Source organism: Nomascus leucogenys, chromosome 15, assembly GCF_006542625.1.
Source record: "Nomascus leucogenys isolate Asia chromosome 15, Asia_NLE_v1, whole genome shotgun sequence".
In the NCBI taxonomy this organism is placed as follows: Eukaryota; Metazoa; Chordata; class Mammalia; order Primates; family Hylobatidae; genus Nomascus; species Nomascus leucogenys.
The window spans coordinates 93,897,616-93,919,468 of NC_044395.1; the positions used below are offsets into that span (position 1 = coordinate 93,897,616).

General features: G+C 42.2%; 1 protein-coding gene across 4 annotated transcripts in view; it reads left to right on the plus strand.

The window, feature by feature from the left end:
* Window positions 1-21,853, plus strand: part of KIAA1549L (KIAA1549 like) — a 308,930-nt gene that overhangs the window by 227,304 nt on the left and 59,773 nt on the right. For all 4 annotated transcript variants that reach the window (XM_030794655.1, XM_030794656.1, XM_030794658.1 and 1 more), the window contains 2 exons: window positions 13,915-14,096; window positions 17,027-17,244. In XM_030794655.1, the coding sequence (XP_030650515.1) occupies window positions 13,915-14,096; window positions 17,027-17,244 (400 nt within the window). The remainder of the gene's footprint in view (window positions 1-13,914; window positions 14,097-17,026; window positions 17,245-21,853) is intronic.

A 21,853-nucleotide genomic window follows, 5' to 3' on the forward strand; every position in this document is an offset into this window, starting at 1 on the left:
CCCTTGTTCTTATGAAATTGTGCAGTTCCTTAGGAAAAACCTTTTGTGGAATGAACTGATGTTTGCTTAGAGGTTTTTCTAATTCTCTAGTTAGAAATCCTCTAAAATTTATGATTTCTAATCACATGAATTGACGCAATTTCTTGCACCAGTTCCACTAAGGCAGCAGATCTCTGAAATGACTGCTCATCTTGGAGATTCCTCTCATTTTCCTGCCCTGACTCCCCTGATAAGTTTCATGGGTTCAGTCTGTGCCACTGAGTCCAGATATTGCAACTCCACTTCTCCCAGGAAGAAACTAACCCAAAACAATAAAGGAAAAGATCTGTCATCAAAAAAAAAAAAAGAAAAAAAAAAGTTTTGTGCTTCTGTCTTAATTCTCCAGGGAAGCTGAACTACTTAGTTTCTCACACAGATCTCTCCTTTCCTGTAAGGATTGGCGTTGGGGTTTATTTATCAGTCATCTGAGCACCGTCGTTGTGGAGTGGCATTGTCTATAGATGGCCTCTGTCAACACCATTGTGCAGCTCCCTCTCCTGTTCCCACCTTGGTTCTGACTCTCATCTCCATGTGGCCCTTCTGTGTGTGATGCTGGGTTACTGGGGCCAGAATTCAAGTACCCAGCACTACTGATTTCATATCAGGGAAAAGTCCTTTTGGATTTTAATGGGTTGTAGGTGGAGCCCTACAGAAATGCCAGGGGAAAAGCTAAACCCTCTAGCACCCTGCTTAGCTGCACTTCGCTTTCAAAGGAGTTTGTGTAGTGCAGGGACTCTTTCTTGAAGCTAGTGTTGGAATATTTTTTGTTTTCAAATATCACTTTTATTTTTTTTTCCAGACTGAAAAAGGTAAGAGCAGAGAAAAAAAAAGAAATAATGACACAGTGGATTTGTATTCTGTAGGGAAAGTGTGCTCCCTGTTCCCATTTTCAGCTATTATATAAAGCACTTGTTTAAACGGTCATACCTATTTGATTGTTGAAATTTTGTCTTTCCCTGAATTCTGCATGCCTGTAACACAGAGGCTGTGCTTTCTGCGTCAGAATTGGGGTGTGACCTGTGGAATTTTCCTGAAATATCTGCCCCACCTGGGACCACTAGAAATCCTGCCATCAGCTCTATCAAGTGAGCACGCAGAGTCAGAGGTGCTCTAGATCTTGGGAAGGGGACTTGAATTCAGCAACTTTCTTCTCTTTCTTCCTAGGATGAGGTGCTAACAGAGATGGGTAGAGAGAGTGAGGTGACAGCAGAGACAATGGACAGTGAAGCCATATGGGGAAGGTTCTTTTAACTAAATACTGTGATGGCCATCACCACCTATCCGAGATGGTGCTGCCCACATTCCCAGCTCCACCTACTCCCTCCCCTCCCCCTCCTTCCTTCCTTTCCTTCCTTCCTTTCTTTATATACTTCCTGGAAATTTACAAGGTCAAATCAAAGACTACTCACTCCTCCAGCTGCCCCACTCACCCACCCCAGTCCTCAGAGGACCCCGAATAACTCAATGTATGTCTTTCTCTGACCTTTTTACTATGCATATGGCAAGACACATGTATCTTTGTTTTTTGTTGTATTGCTTTGTTTTGTTTTATTGAATGGAATCAATGTGCGTATTGTTCTATGCCCTTTTTCTTGCTTTAAACTGTGCCATACGAGGCTCCTCTCTTTATGAATACACACTTGCAAAGTGATGTCTTTTTCCCTTCCCTGCAAATAACCCATAGAAGATGAGAGAGTGGGGCTAGTTCCTGACCCCATCACTTCCCACTTAGCTGGTGAAATTCTGGCCTGCTCTAGATGTCCCTGCTGACCTTGCCCATTTCTGCTTGTCTGCCCTCTCCACCTGCCTCTTTATTCTATTTAGGTCACTTTGATTATTTAAATATAAGGCTTAGAAATAAAACAGGTGGGTGCATGAATAAAATGCAATTACTATGCCGGGTTGAGGTTTTTGCTCGTTTGCTCTATTAAAAAGCCATCCTTCCGGGGTTAGAGTGCTTGCCTGGTTGTACTTTATTTTTGCCAAAAGTAAACCCAGTGAATTTGGGGGGCTGGTTGCTTCTGTTTCACTACAGGTTTCTATTCTGTAAGGTTTTAGGTTTGAAATTTTCCAATAGAAACAATAGAACCAACTTGTCTCATGTAAAACTCAACAGACGTCAGAATTTTAGGATAGACCTTTATGAAAACCTACACTTGTTTTTTTGTCAGAGGGTTCCATTTTATCATGATCCTAGGTTAGAGTTTACCAATAAAATCAATAGTGTATTTTATTGCATTGGAAGATGAACCAAAGGAAGGAAGGAAGAAAATAACATTGAATGGAATTGTGGAATTGTGGATAAAACAAAAAAGTATATTTTCGGCCGGGCGCGGTGGCTCACGCCCGTAATCCTAGCACTTTGGGAGGCCGAGGTGGGAGGATCATGAGGTCAGGAGATCGAGACCATCCTGGCTAACATGGTGAAACCCTGTCTCTACTAAAAATACAAAAATTAGCCAGGTGTGGTGGCGGGCACTTGTAGTCCCAGCTACTTGGGAGGCTGAGGCAGGAGAATGGTGTGAACCCAGGAGGCGGAGGTTGCGGTGAGCCGAGATCACGCCACTGCACTCTAGCCTGGGCGACAGAGTGAGACGCCATCTCAAAAAAAAAAAAAAAAAAAAAAGTATATTTTCATCACCTTGCCAGCTTGCAAAAAGTATTGAGGACTTTTTGTGTGCATATGGCCTCTGAGAATCAATTATTCTGTTGATATGGAATATTCAAATACTGTTGTCTTATGGCTTATTTCTCATAGAGGCTTAAGTTACTAAGGTTAATAAATGTTAAATGTAGCAGGCTGTTATTCTAAAACTGTTCTTGTTTTCCGTCAGGTTTGTTACATCTGTAGCTTCCAATATTTTCCTTTTATGTAAAAAAGAACTTTAAGAGGAAAAGACACTATTCTGCTAGCCAGATGGCTGGCATAGGTCCTTATAGCTCAATGGCCACATCAGTTACCATCGCTGCAGTTTTAGAGTCTGTTTCATAATGATGCTTACATGTAAGTGGGAAAGTCAGACATGAGAGCTAGGATTTTGAAAGCAAAAAGAGTTTGGTGCTCTCTAAACCAAATAGACATTTGAATTTCTGAGCTAATTTCTAAACATGGAAAATATGTTTAATAGGAAAGAGTTAAAAGTAAGTTCAAGATTTTTGAAAATAATACAAATCTTTGCATCTTAAGTCATTTGGAAGCAAACAACCACCTGCCTGAACCCTTTAAAGTATGCCCCCTTCCTTTATGTCACTGAGAGAATTCACTGGTAGGGCTCAGAACCTATTAATAATCAAACTTCACCTGTCTAAGGTATGGGGCAGGGGAGGCAGGCAAAGAATTAGAGAGTTTAGAGGATGAATTACTAATTTCTTAGGAGCTCTTTATGGGGCATCTGGAATTAAAACATCAGGGAAGATTTCTCAGAGATACTAGCTCAAAAACACAGTTTCAGTTATTCTTTCATTGCCTTCCCGATGAAGTGAAGACTTGCTTTTTATCTAATAAATAACACTAGAGAATAATAATGCTATTGTAAATTGTCTGAGCTTTAATGAAATTTTCAGAAAAAGCATGTGTTGGTTAAGAACACTTTCTGCCTCAAACGGGAGAGGGAGGCACTCCCCCATGCCAGTTCAGACATGAAGAAATGAAATCTCTCTGTCCAACCTGATTTACTGAAATTAAAAGCAACAGTAAAAACAAGGCACAACCAGATACGAGATAACTATTCAGTGGCATTTACTGTGATGTGATGCTACGCTAAGACACTTGCAGTTTCACTGTGGCCCCTCCCCTAAGCATTCTCCCATGCTTTTTCTTTAGGGACTAATCATGCATTAAAAATCCTCATGAACCTGCTGTGTTCATATCACATTTTGATGCATTAATATTTAATGTCTTTTAATGTATTTGCCTATAAAGTCTTTTTTAGGGGAAGGATAACTAATTATTTTTCTCTTCAAAAGCCTAGAGGAATTGTGCAAATCTGAATAAAAGTTTTTTTGAAAGACTGAAAAATAACTATAGCTTGTACAATTCCCAAGGTGTCATTTTCCTGTCCCATTAGTGCTATGCTGCCCACCTTACCCCGTTCAGTTTGGGGAGTGAGGGTGTCACCACCCAGAAGCGATAGAAATGCTAAGTGCCATCTCTTCACCCTCTGATGGGTTGAGTGATAGCATGACTTTAACTTCTACATGGTTACCTGTTCTGCAGGTACTAACAGCATCTCCTTTTCCAAGCAAAGGAAATTGAGTCATTCATTTCTTCACTCACAACAAATCCTTATTGAAGGCCAACTACATGTGAGACACTGTTAAAAGCAATAGGCATTAGTCTTTAAAAAGATGGGCAAGAATGGAGCTTCTACTCTAGGGAAAGGGGTGAGGGTACACTGTAAGTCAGTACAACATATCAGTAGTGGTAACCATTGTGAAGAAAATAGAACAGAGTAATGAAGGGGATTAGATTGTTGGTTAAGGAAAGTCATTTTTAAGCTGCAACTTGAAAAGCAAGAGAGAACTGGGCATATAGAGATCTGGGAAAAGGGCATTCTGAGCAGAGGGAATAGCTAGTGCAAAATTCCTGAGATGGGAACGAGCCTGATGTGTTCAAGAAGGCCACTTGTGGCCAGGTGCGATGGCTCACGCCTGTAATCCCAGCACTTTGGGAGGCCAAGGTGGGTGGATCACCTGAGGTCAGGAGTTCGAGACCAGCCTGGCCAACATGGTGAAACCCCGTCTCTACTAAAAATACAAAAATTAGCTGGGCGTGATGGCGGGGCCTGTAATCCCAGCTACTCGGGAGGCTGAGGCAGGAGAATCCCTTGAACCCAGGAGGCGGAGGTTGCAGTGAGCCGAAATCGTGCCATTGCACTCCAGCCTAGGCAACAAGAGCGAGACTCCATCAAAAAAAAAAAAAAAAGAAAAAAAAGAAGACCACTGTGGCTGAAGCAGAGCAGATGAGGGGAGAGGGACTAAATGAGTTCAGCAAGGGGGCCAGCATTAGACTGACAGGACCTTGGCGGGAAGACCTTGGTTTTATTCTGAGAGAGATGAAGCCTTCAGAGGGTTCTGGTCAGGGGAAGAATGCCATCTGGTTACCTTCTGGAAAGTTTATCCATCCTGGTTACTGGTGGAATATGTATTTTTAGGGATAGAGGGAGAAGAGGGAAAGCTCAGAGGTGGAAGATTGTTTAGAAGGTCTGTAAGTTATCTATTGCCATGTAACAAATTACCCCAGCACCTAGCAACCCGAAATTTATTATCTACATTTATTATCTCATATAATATCTGTGGGTAAGGAATTTAGGACTGGTTTAGCTGGGTCAGTCTGGCTCAGGGTCTCATGACGTCGTAATCAAGATGTTGGCCTGAGCTGTCATCTAGAGTCTTAACTGGCAAAAACCAATAGATGTTGGCATGGATATGGTGAAAAGGGAACGCTTATACACTGCTGGTGAGAATGTAAATTAGTACAAGGCCTATGGAAAACAGTACAGAGATTCCTTAAAGAACTAAAAGTAGATCTACTATTTGATCCAGCAATCAATCCCACTCCTGGGTATCTACCCAAAGGAAAAGAAGTATTATATGAAAAAAGACACTTGCACATGCGTGTTTATAGCAGCACAGTTCACAATTGCAAAGATATGGAACCAACCTAAGTGCCCATCGACCAATAAAGAAAATGTAATATGTATACACCATGGAATACACTACTCAGCCATAAGAAGGAATGAAATAATGTCTTTTGCAGCAACTTGGATGGAGCTGGAGGCCATTATTCTAAGTGAAGTAACTCAGGAATGGAAAACCAAATACTGTATATTCTCACTCATAAGTGGGAGCTAAGCTATGAGGACACAAAGACACACAGAGTGATATAATGGACTTTGGGGACAGAGGAGAGGGTGAGAGGGGAGTGAGGGATAAAAGACTACATATTGGGTACAGTGTACACTACTTAGGTGACGGGTGCACTAAAATCTCAGAATTTACCACTATAGAATTCATCTGTGTAACCAAAAATCACTTGTACCCCAAAAGCTATTGAAGTTTAAAAAAGAGAAAAATGAAAATAAAAAATAAAGTCTTGACTGGGGCTTGCAGGATGGTCACTCATGGCTCTTGACAGGGGGCTTCAGATACTTGCCGCTGGCTTTTTTTTTTTTTTTTTTAGTATTTTCTTTTTTTAAATTATTATTATACTGCAGGTTTTAGGGTACAAGGGCACAATGTGCAGGTTTGTTACATATGTATCCATGTGCCATGTTGATTTCCTGCACCCATTAACTCGTCATTTAGCATTAGGTATATCTCCTAATGCTGTCCCTCCCCCCTCCCCCCTCCCCCCACCCCACAATAGTCCCCGGAGTGTGATGTTCCCCTTCCTGTGTCCATGAGTTCTCATTGTTCAGTTCCCACCTATGAGTGAGAACATGCGGTGTTTGGTTTTTTGTCCTTGCGATAGTTTACTGAGAATGATGTTTTCCAGTTTCATCCATGTCCCTACAAAGGACATGAGCTCATCATTTTTTATGGCTGCATAGTATTCCATGGTATATATGTGCCACATTTTCTTAATCCAGTCTATCGTTGTTGGACATTTGGGTTGGTTCCAAGTCTTTGCTATTGTGAATAGTGCCGCAATAAACATACATGTGCATGTGTCTTTATAGCAGCATGATTTATAGTCCTTTGGGTATATACCCAGTAATGGGATGGCTGGGTCAAATGGTATTTCTAGTTCTAGATCCCTGAGGAATCGCCACACTGACTTCCACAATGGTTGAACTAGTTTCCAGTCCCACCAACAGTGTAAAAGTGTTCCTATTTCTCCACATCCTCTCCAGCACCTGTTGTTTCCTGACTTTTTAATGATGGCCATTCTAACTGGTGTGAGATGGTATCTCATTGTGGTTTTGATTTGCATTTCTCTGACGGCCAGTGATGATGAGCATTTTTTCATGTGTTTTTTGGCTGCATAGATGTCTTCTTTTGAGAAGTGTCTGTTCATGTCCTTTGCCCACTTGTTGATGGGGTTGTTTGTTTTTTTCTTGTAAATTTGTTTGAGTTCATTGTAGATTCTGGATATTAGCCCTTTGTCAGATGAGTAGGTTGCAAAAATTTTCTCCCATTCTGTAGGTTGCCTGTTCACTCTGATGGTAGTTTCTTTTGCTGTGCAGAAGCTCTTTAGTTTAATTAGATCCCATTTGTCAATGTTGGCTTTTGTTGCCATTGCTTTTGGTGTTTTAGACATGAAGTCCTTGCCCACACCTATGTCCTGAATGGTATTGCCTAGGTTTTCTTCTAGGGTTTTTATGGTTTTAGGTCTAACATGTAAGTCTTGAATCCATCTTGAATTAATTTTTGTATAAGGTGTAAGGAAGGGATCCAGTTTCAGCTTTCTACATATGGCTAGCCAGTTTTCCCAGCACCATTTATTAAATAGGGAATCCTTTCCCCATTTCTTGTTTTTGTCAGGTTTGTCAAAGATCAGATAGTTGTAGATATGCGGCATTATTTCTGAGGGCTCTGTTCTGTTCCATTGATCTATGTCTCTGTTGTGGTACCAGTACCATGCTGTTTTGGTTACTGTAGCCTTGTAGTATAATTTGAAGTCAGGTAGCATGATGCCTCCAGCTTTGTTCTTTTGGCTTAGGATTGACTTGGTGATGCGGGCTCTTTTTTGGTTCCATATGAACTTTAAAGTAGTTTTTTCCAATTCTGTGAAGAAAGTCATTGGTAGCTTGATGCGGATGGCATTGAATCTATAAATTACCTTGGGCAGTATGGCCATTTTCACGATATTGATTCTTCCAACCCATGAGCATGGAATGTTCTTCCATTTGTTTGTATCCTCTTTTATTTCATTGAGCAGTGGTTTGTAGTTCCTTGAAGAGGTCCTTCACATCCCTTGTAAGTTGGATTCCTAGGTATTTTATTCTCTTTGAAGCAATTGTGAATGGGAGTTCACTCATGATTTGGCTCTCTGTTTGTCTGTGATTGGTGTACAAGAATGCCTGTGATTTTTGTACGTTGATTTTGTATCCTGAGACTTTGCTGAAGTTGCTAATCAGCTTAAGGAGATTTTGGGCTGAGACAGTGGGGTTTTCTAGATATACCATCATGTCATCTGCAAACAGGGACAATTTGACTTCTTCTTTTCCTAATTGAATACCCTTTATTTCCTTCTCCTGCCTGATTGCCCTGGCCAGAACTTCCAGCACTATGTTGAATAGGAGTGGTGAGAGAGGGCATCCCTGTCTTGTGCCAGTTTTCAAAGGGAATGCTTCCAGTTTTTGCCCATTCAGTATGATATTGGCTATGGGCTTGTCATAGATAGCTCTTATTATTTTGAGATACGTCCCATCAATACCTAATTTATTGAGAGTTTTTAGCATGAAGTGTTGTTGAATTTTGTCAAAGGCCTTTTCTGCATCTATTGAGATAATCATGTGGTTTTTGCCTTTGGTTCTGTTTATATGCTGGATTACATTTATTGATTTGCATATGTTGAACCAGCCTTGCATCCCAGGGATGAAGCCCACTTGATCATGGTGTATAAGCTTTTTGATGTGCTGCTGGATTTGGTTTGCCAGTATTTTATTGAGGATTTTTGCATCAATGTTCATCAAGGATATTGGTCTGAAATTCTCTTTTTTGGTTATGTCTCTGCCAGGCTTTGGTATCAGGACAATGCTGGCCTCATAAAATGTGTTAGGGAGGATTCCCTCTTTTTCTATCGATTGGAATAGTTTCAGAAGGAATGGTACCAGTTCCTCCTTGTACCTCTGGTAGAATTCGGCTGTGAATCCATCAGGTCCTGGACTCTTTTTGGTTGGTAAGCTATTGATTATTGCCACAATTTCAGAGCCTGTTATTGGTCTATTCAGAGATTCAACTTCTTCCTGGTTTAGTCTTGGGAGGGTGTATTTGTCGAGGAATTTATCCATTTCTTCTAGATTTTCTAGTTTATTTGCATAGAGGTGTTTGTAGTATTCTCTGATGGTAGATTGTATTTCTGTGGGATTGGTGGTGATATCCCCTTTTACATTTTTTATTGCATCTATTTGATTCTTCTCTCTTTTCTTCTTTATTAGTCTTGCTAGCGGTCTATCAATTTTGTTGATCTTTTCGAAAAACCAGCTCCTGGATTCATTAATTTTTTGAAGGGGTTTTTGTGTCTCTATTTCCTTCAGTTCTGCTCTGATTTTAGTTATTTCTAGCCTTCTGCTAGCTTTTGAATGTGTTTGCTCTTGCTTTTCTAGTTCTTTTAATTGTGATGTTAGCGTGTCAATTTTGGATCTTTCCTGCTTTCTCTTGTGGGCATTTAGTGCTATAAATTTCCCTCTACACACTGCTTTGAATGTGTCCCAGAGATTCTGGTATGTTGTGTCTTTGTTCTCGTTGGTTTCAAAGAACACCTTTATTTCTGCCTTCATTTCATTATATACCCAATAGTCATTCAGGAGCATGTTGTTCAGTTTCCATGTGGTTGAGTGGTTTTGAGTGAGTTTCTTAATCGTGAGTTCTAGTTTGATTGCACTGTGGTCTGAGAGACAGTTTGTTATAATTTCTGTTCTTTTACATTTGCCGAGGAGAGCTTTACTTCCAACTATGTGGTCAATTTTGGAATAGGTGTGGTGTGGTGCTGAAAAAAATGTATATTCTGTTGATTTGGGGTGGAGAGTTCTGTAGATGTCTATTAGGTCCACTTTGTGCAGAGCTGAGTTCAATTCCTGGATATCCCTGTTAACTTTCTGTCTCGTTGATCTGTCTAATGTTGACAGTGGGGTGTTAAAATCTCCCATTATTATTGTGTGGGAGTTTAAGTCCCTTTGTAGATCTCTCAGGACTTGCTTTATGAATCTGGGTGCTCCTGTGTTGGGTGCATATATATTTAGGATAGTTAGCTCCTCTTGTTGAATTGATCCCTTTACCATTATGTAATGGCCTTCTTTGTCTCTTTTGATCTTTGTTGGTTTAAAGTCTATTTTATCAGAGACTAGGATTGCAACCCCTGCCTTTTTTTGTTTTCCATTTGCTTGATAGATCTTCTTCCATCCCTTTATTTTGAGTCTATGTGTGTCTCTGCACGTGAGATGGGTTTCCTGAATACAGCACACTGATGGGTCTTGACTCCTTATCCAGTTTGCCAGTCTGTGTCTTTTAATTGGAGCATTTAGCCCATTTACATTTAAAGTTAATATTGTTATGTGTGAATCTGATCCTGTCATTATGATGTTAGTTGGTTATTTTGCTCGTTAGTTGGTGCAGTTTCTTCCTAGCCTCAATGGTCTTTACAATTTGGCATGTTTTTGCAGGGGCTGGTACCAGTTGTTCCTTTCCATGTTTAGTGCTTCCTTCAGGAGCTCTTTTAGGGCAGGCCTGGTGGTGACAAAATCACTCAGCGTTTGCTTGTCTGTAAAGTATTTTATTTCTCCTTCACTTATGAAGCTTAGTTTGGCTGGATAGGAAATTCTGGGTTGAAAATTCTTTTCTTTAAGAATGTTGAATATCGGCCCCCACTCTCTTCTGGCTTGTAGAGTTTCTGCCAAGAGATCAGCTGTTAGTCTGATGGGCTTCCCTTTGTGGGTAACCCGACCTTTCTCTCTGGCTGCCCTTAACATTTTTTCCTTCATTTCAACTTTGGTGAAGCTGACAATTATGTGTCTTGGAGTTGCTCTTCTCGAGGAGTATCTTTGTGGCGTTCTCTGTATTTCCTGAATCTGAATGTTGGCCTGCCTTGCTAGATTGGGGAAGTTCTCCTGGATAATATCTTGCAGAGTGTTTTCCAACTTGGTTCCATTCTCCCCGTCATTTTCAGGTACACCAATCAGATGTAGGTTTGGTCTTTTCACATAGTCCCAAATTTCTTGGAGGCTTTGTTCGTTTCTTTTTATTCTTTTTTCTCTAAACTTCCCTTCTCGCTTCGTTTCATTCATTTCATCTTCCATCAGCGATACCCTTTCTTCCAGTTGATCGCATCGGCTACTGAGGCTTCTGCAATCTTCACGTAGTTCTCGATACTTGGCTTTCAGCTCCATCAGCTCCTTTAAGCCCTTCTCTCCATTGGTTATTCTAGTTATCCATTCGTCTAATTTTTTTTCAAAGTTTTTAACTTCTTTGCTATTGTTTTGAATTTCCTCCCGTAGCTTGGAGTAGTTTGATCATCTGAAGCCTTCTTCTCTCAACTCGTCAAAGTCATTCTCCATCCAGCTTTGTTCCGTTGCTGGTGAGGAACTGTGTTCCTTTGGAGGAGGAGAGGTGCTCTGCTTTTTAGAGTTTCCAGTTTTTCTGCTCTGTTTTTTCCCCATCTTTGTGGTTTTATCTACTTTTGGTCTTTGATGATGGCGATGTACAGATGGGTTTTTGTTGTGGATGTCCTTTCTGTTTGTTAGTTTTCCTTCTGCCAGACAGGAACCTCAGCTGCAGGTCTGTTAGAGTTTGCTAGAGGTCCACTCCAGACCCTGTTTGGCTGGGTGTCAGCAGCGGTGGCTGCAGAACAGCGGATTTTCATGAGACCACAAATTCAGCTGTCTGATAGTTCCTCTGGAAGTTTTGTGTCAGAGGAGTACCTGGCCGAGTGAGGTGTCAGTCTGCCCCTACTGGGGTGTGCCTCCCAGTTAGGCTGCTCGGGGGTCATGGACCCACTTTAGGAGGCAGTCTGTCCGTTCTCAGATCTCCAGCTGCGTGCTGGGAGAACCACTACTCTCTTCAAAGCTGTCAGTCAGACAGGGACATTTAAGTCTGCAGAGGTTCCTGCTGAATTTTTGTTTGTCTGTGCCCTGCTCCCAGAGGTGGATCCTACAGAGGCAGGCAGGCCTCCTTGAGCTGTGGTGGGCTCCACCCAGTTCGAGCTTCCTGGCTGCTTTGTTTACCTAAGCAAGCCTGGGCTATGGCGGGTGCCCCTCCCCCAGCCTCGCTGCCACCTTGCAGTTTGATCTCAGACTGCTGTGCTAGCAATCAGCGAGACTCCGTGGGCATAGGACCCTGCGAGCCAGGTGCGGGACACAATCTCCTGGTGTGCCGTTTTCCAGGCCCGTTGGAAAAGCGCAGTATTAGGGTGGGACTGACCCGATTTTCCAGGTGCTGTCTGTTACCCCTTTCTTTGACTAGTTAAGGGAACTCCCTGACCCCTTGTGCTTCCCGAGTGAGGCAATGCCTCGCCCTGCTTCGGCTCGGGCACAGTGCGCTGCACCGACTGTCCTGCACCCACTGTTAGGCACTCCCTAGTGAGATGAACCCGGTACCTCAAACGGAAATGCAGAAATCACCCGTCTTCTGTGTCGCTCAGGCTGGGAGCTGTAGACCGGAGCTGTTCCTATTCGGCCATCTTGGCTCCACCCCCACTGGCTTTCTTTAGAGTAGGTGATCGGAGAGAGAGCAAGGTGGAAGCCATGGTTTTTTGTTTTTTGTTTTTTGTTTTTTTTTTACAACTAAGCCTTTGGAAGTAACACATTGTCATTTCTGCAGTTTCCTGTTGGTTACACAGGTCAGTCCTATTCATCCTGGGTATGAATATCAGGAGGTGAGAATTCTTAGGAGCCACCTTATTGGCTGGCTTTCATAGATGGCTTATACAGCGTGTGTCCAGGTGGCAGATAATGGTGGCCAGGCCAGAGCTGCCCAGCAAAACTACACTCTAAAAATATAGATGCATCTGGTAACACATTCAGATAGAGATTTTCCTCTGTCATTGGCTGCTTGGTGGCCTGCTATTTGCAAATCAGCCCACAGAACTTAAAAAAAAAATCCAATTATAACCCATTGTTAGACTCTGAAGTGTTTCAGCCACTTTGTAAAAATAACAATTTACTTGGCTTAATTTGACAAATCTTCTGTGATTATGATAAGTGACAGAATGGTGCAAACTATGTGTTTCTCAATAATTTAAATAACATCCCAATCTCTCAAGCAGACAGGAGGAAAGATGAATACACTGCTATTACATTCATGTTTTATATAACACCTCTTTTGCTCCTAAATTGTCTACTGGTTTAGTTGTTTGAATAGGCTTAATGTATCTCTTGCCTAGCCATGCTCAATAAGCTGTCATTCTTATAGTTACTTAATGGGAATATGCTTTAAGAACAAGTAAATCAGCAAGATACCAGGGGCCCTGGAACTTCTGTCAGCTTAGTTATGGAAGCTCAAGGCCGACTGGTGTCTTTTAGCAATTGCAGCAGAATTATCTGTCAGAAGGGAGGATTAATTTAACAGAGCATAGGTAGAAATCCTTCTACTTAATTAGGGGAGTTGTCTGTAGCTTCAAATTAGTTTCTCTGGCGGAATTTTCATAGATTTATTTTAAACAAATAAACCAAAACCCAAATCACTGGGGAAGCAACCTTCAGAAGAGGAAAAAAAAAAAAGTGTCAGCCACTATAACTGTGGTTTGTTGACCAAGAAAGACTTGTTACTTTAACATCTTGTAAAGATTGGTAGCATTGGCGGCTGAGCCTGAACTGAATGCTGTTAGTCTGAGGATTGTCAGATTTTAAGGATAGATACAAGGTTTGGCCGAACTCACTTTTCTCACTTCCAACTCAAACATAGAGAAAGAAGTTACTTTTTAATTTTTTTCAACTGTGTTATGTCATAGTTTTGAAAGAATGGTTCTTACTGTTTAAATTCAAACCTCTACAGTTCTTTCCTACCCATTGATAAGGCAATGGAGGGATAAATCATACAGATCTTAAATTTAAAGGAAAACCGCTAGCAGTAGCGAGCCCCTGGCACAGAAGCAGATGCTGTCGTTTCTGAGGTTGTTTTGAGTAATGTACTGAGGCTGTGAGTCTCACATAAATTCTCCTGGGGTCACACAGCTCCCCAACATCATAAAGTCGATGTGTTTATGTTGTGCTTCAGTGCCAGCAAGTGATGAAGAGGAGGGAGCAGTTCTATTTGACAACTCCAGCAAGGTAGCCGCTGAACCCTTTGACACATCTTCTGGGTCTGTGCAGCTCATTGCCATAAAACCCACAGCCCTCCCAATGGTGCCCCCCACCTCGGACAGGAGCCAGGAGTCATCAGCAGCCCTCAACGGCGAGGTAAGTGCCTGGAGACCCAGGGCAGGAGATGGTCCGGCCAGACATGGGAAATTCGGACGAAGGAACAACACCTGTGAATACTGCGTGCAGATTGTGCCTAGGGCCGTATAGGTCATTTTTTCCTCTGCATGTACCAGGCCTCTGCAGAATGAATCAGGACACAAGTCACCAAAATGAGTTTGTTGGGTGATGTTTTCAGAGCACTTCCTATGTTCATTAAAAGCCCAGAGGTAATTTTTAAAAAATGTGATTATGAAGAGAAGCATCAGGCGTTCTGCTCCCCGACTCCCTCACACACACAGCCTTTTGCCTTTCTTGGCGAGACTCCTAAACTGCCCATTGTGGGATGTTGCTTGTAGTGGGGATGGAAGGGGCTTGAATTGAGAGGGAACCAGGGAAGATAACGTCATATGGACAGGGATGTGGGCCACTCTGGGGACTTTGAAATGACGTTTATTCCTTTGAGCAAACTTGAAACAACTCATTGGCTGCTTCCAGAAAGCTATCAATGGATATCATGATGTTAATCAACTTTCCTAAGAGTCTGAAAAAAAAATTGTAACGCTCACCATGGAGTGATGATTCCATAAAAGAAAATCAGATAGATAGATAGATAGATAGATGCCAGAAGTTAGGTAAAAATTATCTGCCTTTCCTTCGTCTTCGGCAGCAGAATGGCCAGTGGATTGCAAATGTTTATGAACTTTAAGAAGATGCATTTGGACCCTACATGTGAACATTTACATTGCATGAGTGCCCAAGCATGTGCACACACATGCTCTTAATTTTCCTCTGTTCCTAAGCTGTCAGGTTGGTTGTTAATTTCATTTGTTTATACCCAGCTATTTTTACCTGCAACAGGTGGGAGATTTCCAAAGTTTTAAAGTCTTTTTCCCACCACACCTCAAGGAACATGCTATGGCCCTATAAAACCAGTTATTGTAAATATGCAGCATCTGGGCCACCTATAAAAGCATTTTACAAACCCGACTCAGGAAGCAACTCTTGTTTTCTGGGCAGAAAGACTGAGATGGCCTAAAGATGTGATGGGTAAACCTTCATCGATTTAAAAAAAATAACTGATTGTGGACGTACAGTGCACTTCTCTTTCAACCTATTCATTTTTTAAACCAAGAAGCTGAAGCTTGAGGGGTCCAGTGGCTTGTTCAAAGTCACACAGCAGGTTATGGTGACAGCCTTGAGGTTGAGATCCCCTGACTTCCTGTCCAGTGCACCTTTCCTCTCTTTTACTTACTACAGCCTATCAGAGAATAATAGCATTGTGCTTAAAAGAGTATGGATTCTCAAGCCATGCCTCTGGGGTTTGAACCTCAGATCTTTTACTTACTGTGTGACCTTGAGCATGTTAGTTCATTTCTCTGTGCCTCAGTATCGCCATTTATAAAATAAGGCTACTGTGAAGATCAAATTGTTTAATATATGTAAAGTATTTAGAGTAGTGCCTGGCATACAATAAGCACTTTGATGATGATGATGATGATTATTATTATTATTACTATTGTTGTTATCACCACCCATTAGACAGCCAATGAAGAAAGATCACGTACTTTATGCCCCTTGGCTCTACAATTTGAGAATCTGGATGTCTTCTCAAAACCAGTCACAGCCACTGAATTTTCTCTTGGGCACAATTCTGCCACCAGACATGCAAACCCCATAATTAGAGGCCTCTGAGGTTGACACTAATGCATTGATAACTGCTGTTGATTTGGACCCTCTGCTCAGTTATGGATACATGTGATGGCCACTAGGCCTGGATCTTTTCATCCCACCTTAATGATGTGAATGTCATAGAGACAGATTCCAAATCTGGGATAGATTCAATTTATCACTCCCTTTTCCTCCCAGGCCCATCACCTTGTCAAAGAAGGAGAGCAAATCAGCATCTTCCTTGTCCAGAAATGGATGCTGTATTTTGGTAGTTAAAGGAATAGACCTTGCTGGCATTTGGATTGGAAGAGAGCCCTGAACTGTTCTCTGTAATTTGCTGCCTTGTGGAGCCTGACACAGATTGTCTTGTAATTTTCTTTCTCCTCCTATTATGGGTGGCTGGTTTAAATGAAGAAAGCACAACCCAGAAGCCATACGTTTTTCTTTTGTAAATTACATGACATTCTTTTAAAGATTATTTTTAAGAAAACATAATAAAAACAGAAAGTTCGGAAATGTTGGCGTGACATTCTCATCATTTGTTATTTATTTAGCACAGTCACCTGCTTATATCTCCAACAGTTTGCAAGGTACATTAGCCACGTTCCCTTCTGAAAGACCAGACTGCCTTTGCCCTATAGGGCAGGACCTGGTTCGTGTTAGTGGCCATACGAGGCTTCAAAATTACATATCTCTCAAGAAAGGCATGGATTTACAAAAACATGCCGTCAGATGCTGGTTGACAGTGTGGAAAGGCGTTGGGAGCGGCTGCTTCCCCTTCCACCCTGTCCATCCCAACTCAGCCTCTTCAGGAACTTGCTGTCTTATCTAGCTGGACACCAGCTGGAGGGCAGCGAAGGCCACTGGGTTCCCCAGGACCGGAGCTAGACTCAGGGCACTGAGAACTGGCGGAGGCACCCACACAGAGGAACCAAAAGGGTGTAGGCATAATTAAGGCTGAGCCACATTGCTAAGAGCATAGAGTGAGGCCTAGGCCTGAACAGAGACAGGACAGACTAGGGAGAAGGAGGCCTTGGAGGAAGGTCTCAGGTGATTCAGGTGAGTGCCGGGCTCCACAGCATCTGTAGTCTACTGTTGTGGGCTTGTCTCAGAATGGGATGCAGGTGGGTCTGGCTAGCTCAGAGGCCCAGAGGTGATGCCTGTGATGGCTTTTTAGAAGTGATAACCTCTTGGTGAAAGTCTCCCACCTGCCGACCACACTGGGTCAGGTGTGGGCCTGAGACTGTCTCTCTCCCCAGGTGAACAAAGCCCTGAAGCAGAAGTCAGACATCGAGCACTATCGGAACAAGCTGCGCCTCAAAGCCAAGAGGAAGGGATATTACGACTTCCCTGCAGTGGAGACGAGCAAGGGTCTGACTGAAAGAAAAAAGATGTATGAAAAAGCCCCGAAGGAAATGGAGCATGTTTTGGATCCAGATTCAGAACTCTGTGCTCCATTCACCGAGTCTAAAAACAGGTGCAGTCTCTAAGGGATTCTGTAAAGGGTGCTGTATCATTGGTGGGATAAGGGCAGGCCTTGGGCAGTATATCCTGGTCCCTTATCTGGTACTGTAGGATTGTGATCTTTGCAGTCCACTGATTTGTACAACGCTGGTCTGTGCAAGCAGGTGCTCTATAATGAGTCTGAAAGAGAGTAACATCAAAGCCATTAAAAAAAAATACTTGGGCAAACAACCATAATTGTCCTTTAGCTTAATGGTATTTTCACACCAGTTGCTTTTTCAGAGCTGAATGAAGATTGTAATTATCACCTACCTAATGGTGCAACTTCCAGATCAAGGGACATTGTATAGTTCAATTGTTTTAGAGGCCCTTGCATAAGAAATGCAAATTTCATGCCACACCTTCTCATTCAGCCTCAGTAAGTACGTACTGCACAGGTGCTCAGAGCTCCATGCTGGTTTATTTCATTCATTCACAGACTTGTTCATTTATTCAACATATATTGTCACCTGCTATGTATTAGGTACCATTCAAGATGCTGAATGCTGTCATGCTCATGTGGGCTTATTCATTCATTCAATTCGAATTCCTTCAACATTTAATTGTGGACAAGACAGTCCTATTGCTGCTCTTATGGAACTTAGGGTCTAATGGGAGAGAAAGAATCACCCCAAAAGTTTATTAATGACAAGCATGGTGGGTGTTTGAAGTATGAGGTGCTGTAATGATCTAAAAGGGAGTCCTGTCCCAGCGAGGAAGGGCTAAGCCAGATGGTTTAAATTGGCATCTGTCTTGGTTCTTTTTGTGCCACTACAACAGAATACCTGAGACTGGGTAATTTATAATGAACAGAAACATATTTTCTCACAGTTCTGGAGGCTGGGAAGTCCAAGATCAAGGTGCCAGACTTGCCAAGAGAGAGCAAGCACAGGCCAAATTCATCCTTTTATAACAACACCAATTCCACCCATGAGGAGGAGCCCTCATGGCCCTGTCACCTCCCAAATGTCCCACCTCCTGACACCACCATGACAGGAACCAAATTTCCACATGAGGTTTGGAGGGGAAAATCATTCTACCATGGCTGCAGCCTTCCAAGCTTTGTTGCTGACTAAGCAGAGTGATTTCACATGCACAGTCAAAGGCAGAGGTTAGTGAACCCAATCATGTCCACCTTTCTTCCTTTCCTACCTACCCGAAGCACTTTCATGATTTGAGGCCACCTCTTTCCAATACACAGTCCCCTTGGTGACTCCCCTCTGGCTTTGAGCATGCTGCCACCCCGACATGCCACAGAGCCACGACAGACACATTCTCCACAGACTGGGAGCCATAGGGCAGTTTCTGGCCTGAGTAGGTACTTATTAAAAGCAAAAATGACTCTGTGACAGGCTTGGATCAAAGCCGCAGAATCAAGCTGGGAGGTAGGGCTAAATTTTATGAATTGGATCAACATAATTATTTTCAATAAAGAAAAGAGGAAATTCTCAACCAGTGCTTAATTTACCATGCTTCTAATTAGGCTTGGTTGGTATGACAAGCTATTGATATAAAAGCACACCACGAAAGGGTTCACAATGCACGTGTCACTGTGTTAATACCTGTAGAAAAAAAAAGAAAAAAGTTGGGGGGTTTATAGGGAGGCTGACTGGTTCTTTAGCTTTTATTTTGTACTTCAGGGAGTTTTACTTCAGTGGTCTTTGGGATGGGAGCTGGGATGGGAGCTGTTTTTCCTGGATTTTGTGCTGACACTCAGGGAAAATAAATCAAAGCCACAAAATCAAGGTGAGAGTTGGGGCTAAATTTTATGAATTGTGTTAACATAATCATTTTCATGTACAAATTAAAGAAACTTAGGAAGTTACTTGAGAAACAAAAATTTCAGTTAAGGCTTTTTATGAAAAGAGAATGAACAAAGAATGAACCAAACTTGTTTCTGTAGAGAGGCATCACCTCTGCCTAGCACAGGTGCAGGCCAGATTCTTGGGGCCTTTTGATGACCTGCTAATGCCACATGTATTGTAGCTAATTCTCAGCAAATGTTCATTGAAGAAATGGTTTCATGATCATAAAGCACCAAAAACAACTTTTAAAACATTTTTGACCAGTTAAGGGGAAAATATGGAGAGCCATAAACTGGGCAAGCTAGGAATAAGAATGGAGATAGGATCAACCAGAGATGAGAATGGGGAGGGACAGACAGAAAAAAAGAGAGTGACAACCTTGGTAAGCTCAGAGGTATTATTCTTGACACACTCTGCTGTTGGCTCCGGAGACTGCTGACTGTTTATCTGCTATCACAGGTTAGAGTTACCTGTTAATTACTGTTCACAGTATAACCCTCCAGAGGTTCTGCTTTCAGTGACCAAGCCACAGCAGGACAAATGAAGGAATCATGCTCTAGTCCAGAGGTAGCATCAGTATATTAGGCCAGTCTCTTTTTATTTATTTATTTTTTTGTAGAGATGGGGTTTTGCCATGTTGCTCAGGCTGGTCTCAAACTCCTGGGCTCAAGCAGTCCTCCTGCCTTGGCCTCCCAGAGTGCTGGGATTACAGGCGTGAGCCACTGCACCCAGCCAACCATTCTTGCATTGCTATAAAAAATACCTGAGACTGGGTAGTTTTTCTTTTTTTCTTTTCTTTTCTTTTAGGTTTCAAGTTACATGTGCAGGTTTGTTATATCGATAAACTTCTGTCATGGGGTTGGTTGTATGGATTATTTCATCACTCAGGTATTAAACCTATTACCCAATAATTATTTTTTCTGCCCTCTCCCTTCTTTCACCCTACACCCTGAAGTATACCCCAGTGTCGGTTGTTCCATGTGTATTCGTGAATTCTCATCATTTAGCACCCACTTATAAGTGAGAACATATGGTATTTGGTATTCTGTTCCTGTATTAGTTTACTAAGGATAATAGCCTCCAGCTCCATCCATGTTCCTGCAGAAGACATGATCTTGTTCTTTATTATGGCTGCATAGTATTCCATGGTATATATGTATCACATTTTTTTTTCATCCAGTCTGTCATTTATGGACATTTAGGTTGATTCCATATCTTTGCAATTGTGAACAGTGCAGCAATGAACATTCTCATGCATGTGTCTTTATGGTAGAATGATTTCTATTCCTCTGGGTATATAATAGTAATGGAATTGCTGGCTCAAAGGGTAGTTCTGTTCTTAGCTCTTTGAGGAATTGCCATACTGCTTTCCACAATGGTTGAACTAATTTACACTCCCACCAACAGTGTATAAGAGTTCCCTTTTTCCTGTAACCTCACCAGCATCTACTATTTTTTGACTTTTTAATCATAGCCATTCTGACTGGTATGAGATGATACCTCATTTTGGTTTTGATTTGCGTTTCTCTAGTGATCAGTGATATTGAGCTTTTTTCATATGCTTGTTGGCCACATGTATATCTTCTTCTGAAAAGGAGACTGGGTAATTTATAAAGAAAAGAGGTTTAATTGGCTCACAGTTCTGCAGGCTGTGGAAGCAAAGCACCAGCATCTTCTTAGGCCTCAAGGAGCTTTTACTCATGGTGGAAGGAAAAGCAGAAGCAAAAGAGATCTGGGGCAGGGAGATGCCATACACTCTTAACCAGATCTCGCGAGAACTCACTCACTGTCACGGGACAGCACCAACCCATGAGGGATCCACCCCCATGATCCAGTCACCTCCCACCAGGCCCCACCTCCAACACTGGGGATTACATTTCAACATGAGATATGGGTGGAGACAAATATCCAAACTAGATCAATCAGTAACCAGAATTTTACCTTAAGACCTAAATTAAATCAAATAAAAGGCAAAGTTTAGATTCCAAATGTTGACTCATCACTAAATCTTTTAAAATCATTTTCAGAGCCTTAAAAAAATCAGAACACTTCATTTTCACATTGTAAACTCTTATCCAGAGACACAAAGTACATAACATAATTGAGACGGTTGTTGTTGGTGGCCCCAGTCCATGCCCTCACCTCTCCCTGAGCCTGTCCAGGCCAGCAGCATCCTACTTGCCACAGGCATCTGTGACTCCAACTTAAAGGCTTTTGCTCAGCAGCCACCAACCAGAAGTGTCATGTAGTTAAGACACTGTGGAGCATCCTCAGTCTGTAACGGATGGAAACTGATGGATAAATACCCCTGGCAAGGCAACTCGAAGTGTAAGTTACACTGTTGCAGTAACTACATTTTCTAGTTTCTATATTTGATGATTCGGACATCTGGGGCCTTGCTGACCCCAGAGAAACTGTCCTCCCCAGGCTAATAAAGGACTCACCGGCAAACATGCCTTTCATGTGCAAAGCAGCCAGTGCAGAGGCCAAACATGAACTGCCTGCTTTATATGGTCTCACAGGGCTCTCCACCCTGAGTCACTGTCTGCCTGCCCTGATTGCCCCAGGGCTAGGTACCAGACAACTCAGGACAGCCCTTCTGCCCCAGAATCTGCCAAAAGTATTCAATCAAAATTAGTCACACTCCCCTGTGGTATGGCCGGTTCCCTCCTCTTGGGATCTGTGAGTGTAACAAGCTATATATATATATGTATTTTTTTTTTTTTTTTTTTTTTTGGTGTGGGGGCTGGGGGAGATGGAGTCTCCCTCTGTTGCCAG